Here is a 12481-nt window from a genome sequence, read left to right as displayed (position 1 = left end):
TTACTGTCACTTTTAATCAATTTCATGCATTCTTTCTGAATAAAGGTATTAATTTCTTTCAAAAACAAATCGTACAGACCCCAAACTGGGATCGGTAGTGTTATATATATTTTTTTAAACATTTAAACTTTATATTTAGAAAAAATAATTTAACTTCTGTATATTCAAATAATCTCCTCCTAATCAAAAGTGTGCATTATGATTGAGTAAAAACATGCAATATATTTAGACATACATTATTTTGTCACCCCAGAACACAGTCTCCTGACGGTACACATGAGTTCAGCTCTCTCTCTCTCTCTCTTAATCAGAGGCGTAAATCCCTCTTGCTGGTGTAAGATAAGCGCGGCGCTCGCAGGCGTTTCCTCCAGAGACTCGCTCTCCTGCAGCAATGCTGTGCACCAACCTGATAAGGTGAGAGAGCTGCATTCTGCTCCAATCCCGATGGAGCCTCATGGCCGCTGACCAATCACAGCGCAGCTTTCCGTTGTTTATCTCATCGCTGAGCATACGTGATCTACCTGACTTGCTCGGATCAGGCCGAGGGGCTTCAGTCTTTTTACAGCATTGTGATGTTATATCCCGCTTCTATGATGCATTAGTCACACATGTACTGGTTTAGGTTATGCTACATAATGGTATTACAACCCAGTGTTGAAAAGCTCACTTTAGACTTTAATAAAACAAACTTATGAAACCCTTATTAAAGTAACTTCTGATATAATGTAAAGCTTTCCCTGTAATAGTCAGATAGTTTGATCTCACCACGTCTTATCAGCCTCTGCTTCGTTCCACTTTTCAAAATGCTTTCAAAGTCTTCTCAGCCTTTCATTCTGCTTCAATCCCGATGGAGCCTCATGGCCGCTGACCAATCACAGCGCAGCTTTCCGTTGTTTATCTCATCGCTGAGCATACGTGATCTACCTGACTTGCTCGGATCAGGCCGAGGGGCTTCAGTCTTTTTACAGCATTGTGATGTTATATCCCGCTTCTATGATGCATTAGTCACACATGTACTGGTTTAGGTTATGCTACATAATGGTATTAGAACCCAGTGTTGAAAAGCTCACTTTAGACTTTAATAAAACAAACTTATGAAACCTTTATTAAAGTAACTTCTGATATAATGTAAAGCTTTCCCTGTAATAGTCAGATAGTTTGATCTCACCACGTCTTAACAGCCTCTGCTTTGTTCCACTTTTCAAAATGCTTTCAAAGTCTTCTCAGCCTTTGCCAGATTAAGCGTGTGCTCTTCAGGGGACGGCAACATACACCTTTAAGATGAAGGGCACTTTGAACATTTAAATTAGGTACAGTTCCCTGGGATTTTTTTCCCTGAGCCCACAAAGGTTAGCACACTTTGCTTTGAAGGTAAAACCTTTTGGACATTTTTCTGCAGTGAATGCGCACTGCAGGCTTCACATGTGATATTGAAGTGTATGTCAGTCGTCTTCAATTTCTCTCGTACAGTGTCCTATAAAAAGTATTTGATTTGATTTCAAAATTAATTGACTTATTAATCCAATTATAAAATTTAATTGTTAAAACTACAAGAAAAAAACTTTTTGATCTTGAAAATTTGCCTTTATAAATATACAGGCCTCTTATTACAGTATATTGGCTATAAATTCAACTGCGTTTCTTTATTTATTTTATTTTACAATGACCCTATTTATTACACTGTCCATTTTACATGTACAAGTATGATTCATTACTATAGTGGTAATAAAGTGATTCTTACATTTTCAGTCAGTCTGTAAATGTTGTCTGCAGGCTTCACATGTGCAATTCTATCATATTGTATTTATTTATTTGTGTGTATTTAGTTATTCATTTATTTATTATTTGTTTAAATGTAATGTTATTTTATTTTGTTGGATTGTTTTGGTGAAGTGTATATCAGTCTGGTTTGGTTTCCTCTTTTACAGTGCCCTAGAAAATAATAATTTTAATAGATTAAAAAAATTGAACCATTAATCAAATTATTAAAATGAAAAAATACAAGAAAAAGCCTTTATAAGTGTAAAGGTCTTGTGGGAAATAATACATTTCACACTACTGGATATACATTCAACTGCTTTTCTTTCTTTCTTTCTTTCTTTCATTTTACAATGTCCATATATTACATTGTCTATTTTACATGCAAGTATGATTTATCACTATAGTGATGATAAATTAATTTGAGCATTTTCAGTCAGCCTTTAAATGTTGGCTGCAGGCTTTACATGCGCTATTTTATTTTATTAGTGAAGTGTATTTGAGTCTTGTTTGCTTTTCTCTCTTGCAGTGTCCTATGAAATTATTATTTCAATAGAATTCAAAATTAATTGAATTATTGATTCAGTTATTAAATGAATTGTTAAATATGAATACAATACGAAACAATTAATGTTGAGAATTTCCCCTTCAAATGCTTTTCTTTTTTTTTTTTTTCTTTTTTTCAATTCACAATGTCTATATTTATATTACACTCTTTCTTTCTTTCATTTTACAATGTCCATATATTACATTGTCTATTTTACATGCAAGTATGATTTATCACTATAGTGATGATAAATTAATTTGAGCATTTTCAGTCAGCCTTTAAATGTTGGCTGCAGGCTTTACATGCGCTATTTTATTTTATTAGTGAAGTGTATTTGAGTCTTGTTTGCTTTTCTCTCTTGCAGTGTCCTATGAAATTATTATTTCAATAGAATTCAAAATTAATTGAATTATTGATTCAGTTATTAAATGAATTGTTAAATATGAATACAATACGAAACAATTAATGTTGAGAATTTTCCCTTCAAATGCTTTTCTTCTTTTTTTTTCTTTATTTCAATTCACAATGTCTATATTTATATTACACTGCCCATATTCCATGTTCAATTATGATTTATCACTATAGTGATGATGAATGGCTTTTTACATTTTCTGAAGATATTGTGAGTGGTGCTTGTGTGTACAAAATATGGACACACAATGCTCTTCTGCATTGTTATCAGGCCATTGTTAGGTGGTTGCTAGGGCTCTTTGAGTGATTTAACCTCAATTCTTTCTGATATTCTGCGGCCCGGACCCCTCCTTGAAAGTGAAAGTCAATGGGATTTGATTGTCTATAAGGTGAAAAATATGAATAGAGATGCTTGCTGTATGCAGTACACATGCGCTGTAACATGGGCAGTGTATGTACAGTAATATACTGTAGATGTAACGGGAGAGGAGGTGTAACAGTTAATCCAGGCATATTCATGGCTCAGATGCTTCTTTAGCTTTAGGTGGAGGGATGTGTGATTATAGCTGTGCACTACCTCAGTCGTTGGCCCGGTTCACCCGCCAAGGTCAGCATTCCTGGCCCCGGCCGTTGCTTAGCTGAATCTGAGCTTCATGGCTGTCTTTTCAGCTCCGAGTAGCCCTGCTAAATTAAAGACAGGCAGTCAGAAATTAAAGCCAAGCCAAGGAACAGGCAGCAGAGCCTAAATTCAGTCTGCACTGCATGAAATAAATGACCCTCCTGTTTGAAGTGATTCATACAGGGAAGAACGAAGCAGACATTATCTAGTACTTAAAAAAAAAAAAGAAGGACATTTTAAAAAACTTTCTTTTGTTCGTACGTTTCATCTTAAATCATACATCTAGATCTTAAAAATAAACCAGGGTTAAATAACATGCTCTATAGTGAAATTTCCTATACATTTGTTTTAGTAAAGCTTATATATTTTTTATTATAGTTGATTTCTGAACTTACAAAAATCGGGTGTGATGGCAAACAATTTTTGAGATGGATTCAGCCTCAGTCTTATGGTGTCTTAATTTAGTTGCGTTCAACTGTGCGGCTAATATGGACCGTCTGATATCCGACCATAAAATGTGTTAAAATTTGACCTGTTTTGATGAACTGTACACCAACATTTTATGTATTTTTTGCTAAAAATGTATTAATCATAAATATATATTTTTTAAAAATTATTCATAAATTATTACTACAGCTGCAAGGATTTGTATTTTTGGCCTTTAGGTGTAAAGGTCACATGGGTCATATTGCTCAGACTATTGTGTGTGCATGTGTGCCTGTACAAAAGAAAAAAAACTCATTTATTCAACTATTTTCAACTTACTTTTTTTCTTCCACGCTTTTTTTTTTTTTTTTTTAGACCAAAATGATACAAGAAATCGTGCATTCAATAACACATTTTACATTTGAATGTAAATATTTTTGTAATTTAAATATATTGTCGGTTTTAATAAAGATTAGTTAGCTATCTGGTTGCTGTAACCCTGGTAAATTACAATAAAACGCCTTTTCTTTCCTCTCTTTTTGAGCGTTTGCAGTGTTGGTAAAATCAATAACGTAATGTTTAGCCCACCTGTTAGTGCGTCATTGATAATCACAGTATATATTTGTAAGTCATGCTTATTGAGGCTTTTTTTTCTCGGTAAAAGTCCGTTCGAAATGCACCTGCACATCATCAGTGTGTTCTTCCTTCCGTCCAACGTTTAGTTGTGATCTTACCGTTCAAAAATGGTTGGGAAAATATGACAACATCAATAGCCGATGATTCAGTCAGTGCTCGTGATTCCGGTGTTTTCCCCCGCGCGTTATTTAATTGTAATCATGTGCATTCTAGTGTTCAGATTTATTTTAAGAAAGAAATCCAAGACAAATTCTCCATTCTCTATTCTCATGTGAATCATTGCATTTGCGGACTGTTTAACATTAGATTTTTTTATTTTTATTATTATGTCCGTAATAATGACGTAATTTAAATGGCATTTTTTAAGAGTTTGCTGTTATTGCTTAAATATTAGCTATATTTTAATTCTACACAGTCCAGTGTCAATTTTTCTCCAGTAGTCTATGATGTCTCGCGTGCTCTTCGTTAGTTAAATAATGAAATCGTGAGCATAATAAAAGCATATGTAATAATTACATTGTTTAATATGATTTCGTTTAAACTGAATTAGTAACACATTTGTTGGTTCTCCATCTTTGCCCCGAGATGTGATTATATAAATCACCGAGCTGATATTTGTACTTACAAAACCTTTAACATCGTAGAGTCGTAGCCTATATTTAATCAATTAAATCTATAAATACAGTAAATTAAAAGAGCAATAATTGCTCATACTACACGGAGTTATATTTGTTTAATATAATATTATTATGTTTAATATTATTTTAAACGGATGAATATATATGAACTTAGTATATTAGGCTATATATTTTATGTATTGATATTAATAGTATTGTCAATCATTCATTTGATTTATTTATATTTAGAAGTATTGTGAACTGTAAATACGGTGAGGTTTTAACCATTTTTTAAATGTTGTTTTAAAGGTGAGGTTCAGAAAGCTCTGAGGCGCATTTGTAATCATGTGCATTCTAGTGTTCAGATTTATTTTAAGAAAGAAATCCAAGACAAATTCTCCATTCTCTATTCTCATGTGAATCATTGCATTTGCGGACTGTTTAACATTAGATTTTTTTTTTTGTATTATTATGTCCGTAATAATGACGTAATTTAAATGGCATTTTTAAAAAGTTTGCTGTTATTGCTTAAATATTAGCTATATTTTAATTCTACACAGACCGGTGTCAATTTTTCTCCAGTAGTCTATGATGTCCCGCGTGCTCTTCCTTAGTTCAATAATGAAATCGTGAGCATAATAAAAGCATATGTAATAATTACATTGTTTAATATGATTTCGTTTAAACTGAATTAGTAACACATTTGTTGGTTCTCCATCTTTGCCCCGAGATGTGATTATATAAATCACCGAGCTGATATTTGTACTTACAAAACCTTTAACATCGTAGAGTCGTAGCCTATATTTAATCAATTAAATCTATAAATACAGTAAATTAAAAGAGCAATAATCATTCATACTACACGGAGTTATATTTGTTTAATATAATATTATTATGTTTAATATTATTTTAAACGGATGAATATATATGAACTTAGTATATTAGGCTATATATTTTATGTATTGATATTAATAGTATTGTCAATCATTCATTTGATTATTTATATTGTATTGTGAACTGTAAATACGGTGAGGTTTTAACCATTTTTTAAATGTTGTTTTAAAGGTGAGATTCAGAAAGCTCTGAGGCGCATTTGTGTTTCTGATGCTGGTTTCATTTTTAATGCACCAACGAATATTAGTAACAAATATTTTGAAGTATCGATTACTTTTATTGGCTTACTGGAAAATATGCTATGGCATGTTTCCAGAAATGTAAAAACATAAATTAAAGGCTAAATATATGCCAGATAAAGAAAATAAAATTTAAATGACGTAAATGTAAGTCGAAAATGATTAAATAAATATACAGAGCATGGTTTGCTGTGTTTGTTAGATATTGTTCTGTGCTATATATATATTCGGTTTCAAACAACTCGTGTTTAATGAACATGAACCTTTTTTTTTCTTTTTCCTATATACCTTATTTTCTCAAAGTGATTTACTGAAGATTTATTGGAGATAATTTCGTTTCATTGCTTCCTTTATGTGCTTTTTGTTTAATCTTTTATCTGCTTTGGTTCATTGTATTTTTCTGTCATATTCATAGTAGGCCTATTTTGAGATACAAAAGAAATACCATCGCATGCATTTGTTTTGTAAAGAGATAAAATTGCAATATTAAACAAAAATAGAAGAAAAAAAAATCTACCATCTATAAAAGGACAATTATGAGTGCTAAAAATACATATTTTATACACAACAATTTGTGTCAATCTTTATATATGCGGGGATTTATCATTTTATTTATTTATTTATTTTAGTTTAGTTTGCATGTATTATTTTGACAAAAAGAAAATGTATGTTGCTTGATAATGCAGTTGGCAGGTGCATCACAGCGCGCATCAGGGCTTCACTGAAGGTCAACGCGTGTCTCTTCCAGGTCGTTTTGGAGGTCTTTCTTCTGTTTTACATCCCAGGTATGTTGAATTAATTAAAACAGCCGTAATTAACGCGGAATCCCCTCAAATAAGACGACCTTTGCGAGTTTACCTTGAGACACATCTGGCACACGTTGAATTAATTAAAACTGAGACGACAAAAAGAGCCCGACCACATTTACAAATTACCGTTAACCGTAACAATGTGGGGTTTTTTTTTTCACGTTGTTTAGAAGTAGATTTTAAATAGGGTATAAATGACCTTATATTAAAAAAATGAATTTACCTTGTTGCTCATCTAAAACATCACTTGAGATTTTACACTCATTTAATACTTTTAAATCCCATGATGCCGATAGCAAATCATGTATTTGGTTGCACGAATATTTGTTTAAATACTCCACAGAATTGATCGGTGACCAAACTGCACTACACCTGTTCACTTTTGCTAACTAAACACTTTCACACCAGTGCACGATTAGGGTTTAGTTTTTACTGTTATAACACAATTTACAGCGACACACACAGAAATATCACCCTAAACACCTGCATTCGTGCATTGCTCGAGACGTCACCATTTAACATTGTGGTTGCAAACAAAAACACACACTTCATACATCTCTGCATCTCTCTCTCTTTCTCTCTCTCTTTCTTTCTCTCTCCGGTGAACGGTAGCCTATAATCCCCTGCCGTCCCTGCTTCACTCCAAGCCCGTATTTAATTCCCTTAAACCCCCAGCTGCCGTTCTGGTTCCTCTGTGAACACGACAGACTGTGAAGCGCTCCCGGTTATTAATAATTCACCAGCCACTGCACGAATCCATCCACAGATCAACCCGACCGTTCTGCACGGGCCACGCAAGGCTAGCACGTTTATTTTGGCAACTGCTCTTACTCGGGCTACTTAACATACATTAATTAGTTATTTGAAACGTTAGCGCGCAGCCGTTATTCGTTTCAGCGACGTAAAAGTCTGTATTCCTTTCACGCATCGCTTATGATTCCGCAATATCCACTTTGCGCGAATTGACGTCCTCTCCATAATAATTGATCGAGTAATCCGTGCACCGAGGAGGAGGAGGAGGTCATGGAGATCACCCTGAAGAGGTCTCCAGTGGGATGGTTGGAGATCGAGCACCAATTCGCCCAGAGTCCGTGAGCTGAAGCTGCGCAGGAAGAAAGTTACTGTCGCACGGCGCGATCGACACAAACCACCGGAGAGACGCTGGAACCGGGACGGATCCGTACCGGAGAGCTTCGGAGAACGGAGGAACGGTCGTGCTGAATCTTATCCGGTTTCATCCGAATGCGCGGGTTTGTTTTGTTTTTTTTTGTACCGAAACGATCCCCGCGAAAGATTCCGTGCGTAAAAAGTTGGCTATTTTCCGCGATCCACGGGCCCGTCCCGCAACCCGGTTCTTCTGCTTCCGGTATCAACGGAGAAAACCGACTCATTTGCTTTTGCTCTCCCACCACGCTGCTTTTTTTCGGGGGAAAGTTTTTTTTTCCCTAAAGGAGTAAAATGGGTCTTTGAGACTGTTGGCAATATTCCCCGCTGCACAATGGTACGTGCCGTGTAAATCAACTTTGCTCTTCTTATTTCTGTTTTAAAATGTTGGTAAACACGGAGAGAGGGGTTTAGATTGACAATATGCCAGGCAATAATTGTTCCAGAAACATTCTGGGGTGTTTTAGTCTTGCGCAAAAACAGCGTGCGCTCTAGTTCTCATTCGGCTCGATGCGCGTCATGCAGCTGTGTGTGTAACGGTATGAGAGGAAAATAATGCTTAAAGTTGTTCATATGGATTTGGGATGTTTGTTGGAAACTGTGCTGAATGTTCTCCTGGATCGCTGCGTTATGATAGCCTGTTTATGGTGCAACTAATTTATCACCCGATTTACTCGATAATATATTTTAGTCTAAAATGAATACAGTAGACATTACAGTATCATAATGCACAGTTTAACTTTGACCCGGTGGCACTCAAACTTTCAAAACAAGTGTTCTGGATACACCTCATTATGACGGGGGATAATGAAGTGTTGTGTAGAATAACCCTTCAGTTTACACGCTTTTCAGTGTTATTGGGATTACATGCGACACATGCACATGTAACATGCCATTACTGAAATTGTTCCACTGCGCAAGCTTGTCACAGGACGACGGTCGCCGCCCACATGTCGTCTGTCAAAGAGAACAAAAGCTCTGAGGGGTTAAATATAGAACAGTAGTGCTGGATGCAACTTATTTCGTGTCCATACTAACTTTTTACTGCAGAGGGTGTTGCATGTGAAGTCATTGCATTGCAAATCATTTTGGTTGGCATTGATTAATTGCATCGTTTGTGGGGTTTTTTTTCCTTCTTGAAATTTATTTTGTTTGCACAGTCTTTTTTAACTGTATGTAAACAACATTTAAATAAGAATAAAAATAATGAAATAATCATCAGTGATAGATTTTTATATTGTCAAGGCTGATAAATCAGTGATATTTAGCCGATATCTATGTCCATTTGGCTGATTAACAGAAGTCAGTTTCAAAATCTAATGCCCTGTGCATGTATAAAACACAATTTGTTTCTACAATTTCATGAAAATATTGCATTTTTTTTTTGTTCTTGTTCATGTCAGTTGCTATAATTAGTGACATGTGGCCAAGTATGGTGACCCATACTTGGAATTAGTGCTCTGCATTTAACCCATCCAAAGTGCACACACACAGCAGTGAACACACACACCATGAACACACACCCGGAGCAGTGGGCAGCCATTTTTGCTGCGGCGCCCGGGGAGCAGTTGGGGGTTCGGTGCCTTGCTCAAGGGCACCTCAGTCGTGGTATTGAAGGTGGGAGAGAGCGCTGTACATTCACTCCCCCCACCTACAATCCCTGCCGGTACGAGACTCGAACCCGCTACCTTTGGGTTACGAGTCCAACTCTCTAACCATTAGGCCACGACTTCCCCCAAAAATTTGTATTGACCATCCCACTCTCAAGTTATCAATATCGGCATGCAGAATATAGTGATACAAGAATACTGAATTAACATCTAATACATCCAAAGCCATAGTGTAAAATTAAATACAATCTTATAAGTATTTAGAGACTGTTTATTTATTTTAACCCTCATGTTGTGTTCCAGTCATTTTGACCCAGAGAAGATTTTATTTTTCCTGAAAATTGGATTAAAACTTACTGACTTTGCGTTATAGAATCCAAGATTTGGTGATAATACAGCATAATGAGATATTTAAAAGCAAAGACTGGGAACACCAAATTAAGCACAGCAGAAGAGTTAAATAATAACGTATGTCTGCCGTGAAGGCGGCTATGTGTAAAATACACATGCAGCCATTTCTTTGAATTTTTAGCAAATTTAGGCCAGATTCAACAGCTTTTTACAGTATATGTCAATAGCATGCATCTCACAATTGCAGCTATTTCAAAACTAAAAAAAAACATGAGGAACTTGCATTTCAATATCATATTGGCTGAATTTTGGGATCTTCATGCAAGAACATCTGCTCAGCGTTAGCTCGACTCTAACCTCAGATAGCTTGATTTTTCCTTCTCACCAGACAGGCCACAATAAGCCGATCTGAGGAGACATCAAGCTATTGGCAGTCAACTAAAGCACCTTACCCAGGTGTCCTCATTTCAGAGTCTAAATGTCGGGCTAATTTATGCATCGGCCTTCTTTATTTTCAACTCGCTGCACACATAGTTTTCAGTTCTCCTCCACTTTGACTAGCTTCAAAATCCAGATTATATTTGATTGCATGACTGATGCAATATAGGCATGTACTTGTTGATGATTTCCAGATGGGCCTGAATATCAGCACATTAATGTGGATAATTATTTGTTTACCCGCTCTCTTAAATGGCACGGACCCAAATAGGCCACTGCAGAAAGAACCGAGGGAATCTATTCAAAGCTGACTCCACATGGGATTAACGTCTTCTCTTAAAAAACGGATTTAATTAAGCTTCCAAACAACAATCAAGATATGAAACAAGATAGTTAGAAAAGAGTTGACAGCTAGTCACATTGCTCAAACAACTAGACGCTTAAAGAGAGATGCATCTGGAAGAGACTTTAATGACACTTCATTGACACACTAAAGACAAAAGTTCTACTGTAACAAATGCATCCTATAGTTTGTTTACCAAAAAGCTTTGACTGCAAGCTTGGACAAAGAAGGAGAATATGTAATTGATGTCAAAATCCTTTATTTTGTAGTCAGTGTTTGATTTGTTTTGTTTTATAGTGAGAGGGAGGTATTGATGTTAGTATAGAAATTACTATACATGTATTTGAAATTAAAGATGTAAGATGTCATTTATTTCCAAGACCCAAACTGAAAAGCATGTGTGCCATGTGTTAGCGCCCCCTGTGGTGGAATGCTGTTAGTTCCCCTGTCAACTGGACTTGATCTTATGACCAATCAACATTATTACCAACTCATTTGACACAGATGTCCCTGATTAATTGGCTGTTGGTTTTAGCTTTTTCTTCTATTGCAAGCCAATGATGTGATCTTAATGAAACTCTGGTTATCAGTATGTTGTAATTTACATCAGTTCATTGTCATAACGGCATGTCTATGAGCTGATAAAGCCCTGCATTACATTAAAAAAAAAAGAGTATTGTGTATGTATAATATATCAAGTATAAAATCAAGTCAAATTTAGTAACCACTCTGAGTGATTCAGTTCAGTGAAGTATCCATTAGACTGGATCAAACTGGTAACTCATTTTAAAAAAGTATTTATTAAAAGAACAAACTCTTAAGAGCCATTTGTTCAGGAATCAAACTTCACTGGTCATTTTGTATGTTTTGATATAGGATACTAAAACACACTAGATCATATTAGTCATTTGTTTGGGATTCACAAAAAAATAACCAGTTCATATAAGTAATTTGTTTGATAATCAGACTGCAAAAAACTGGCTCATATGAGTCATTTGTTAGGGAATCAGATTACACTGATCGCTCTTATGTTTTTTTGATTCATTAAAAAAGAATCAGCTTATAAGGATTATTTGTTGGAGAATCAGACTACACTGCTCGCATTTTATATTTTTGATCGACTGTAAAGAACCAGCTCATAGGAGTCATTAGTTTGAGGATCAGGTTACACTGGTCATGCTTTGAATTTTTGATTCACTGAAAAGAACCGACACATTCAAGTCATATGTTTGACAATCATACTACATTGGTCGCATTTTATAATTTTGATTCGCTAAAAATAACCGGGTCGCGCGAACGCAGATCTCCCTGGTGGTTGATTTAATAGACCGCCGCTGTGTCGTCGGTGCGCACCAACACATGGCGACCTCTTAGGTCTGGGAGAAAGTGTTTCAATGCTAGAAACACAGCCAGCATCTCCAGGCAGTTGATGTGCTACATGAGATGGTGACCGCTCCACAGACCACGGGCCGAGCGGCCACTCATGACCGCTCCCCAACCGGTGAGGGACGTGTCCGTCGCTAGCGTTACGCGGTGACATGGAGCTCCCAGCACCGGGACCAGAGACAAGAACCAAGGCTTCCTCCACATGTCTAAGGCACGTAGGCATCGCCGCATGA

The 12481-nt window shown here is 35.9% G+C and overlaps 1 protein-coding gene across 10 annotated transcripts in view; it reads left to right on the top strand.

Moving 5' to 3' along the window:
• Nucleotides 1-7525: 7525 nt before the first annotated feature.
• Nucleotides 7526-12481, top strand: part of LOC107715650 (nuclear factor 1 X-type-like) — a 182136-nt gene continuing 177180 nt past the window's right edge. For 6 of the 10 annotated variants that reach the window (XM_016521817.1, XM_016521809.1, XM_016521813.1 and 3 more), the window contains exon 1: nt 7526-8457. In XM_016521817.1, the coding sequence (XP_016377303.1) occupies nt 8455-8457 (3 nt within the window). In that variant the 5' untranslated portion in view covers nt 7526-8454. The remainder of the gene's footprint in view (nt 8458-12481) is intronic. The other 4 variants (XM_016521818.1, XM_016521814.1, XM_016521815.1 and 1 more) reach the window with 3 other exon arrangements.

Source organism: Sinocyclocheilus rhinocerous, unplaced genomic scaffold (genome assembly GCF_001515625.1).
Source record: "Sinocyclocheilus rhinocerous isolate Xijiao unplaced genomic scaffold, SAMN03320098_v1.1 scaffold239, whole genome shotgun sequence".
NCBI classification, from domain to species: Eukaryota; Metazoa; Chordata; class Actinopteri; order Cypriniformes; family Cyprinidae; genus Sinocyclocheilus; species Sinocyclocheilus rhinocerous.
Note: the sequence above shows the minus strand (reverse complement) of the source record. Positions and strands in the feature narration are given on the sequence as shown.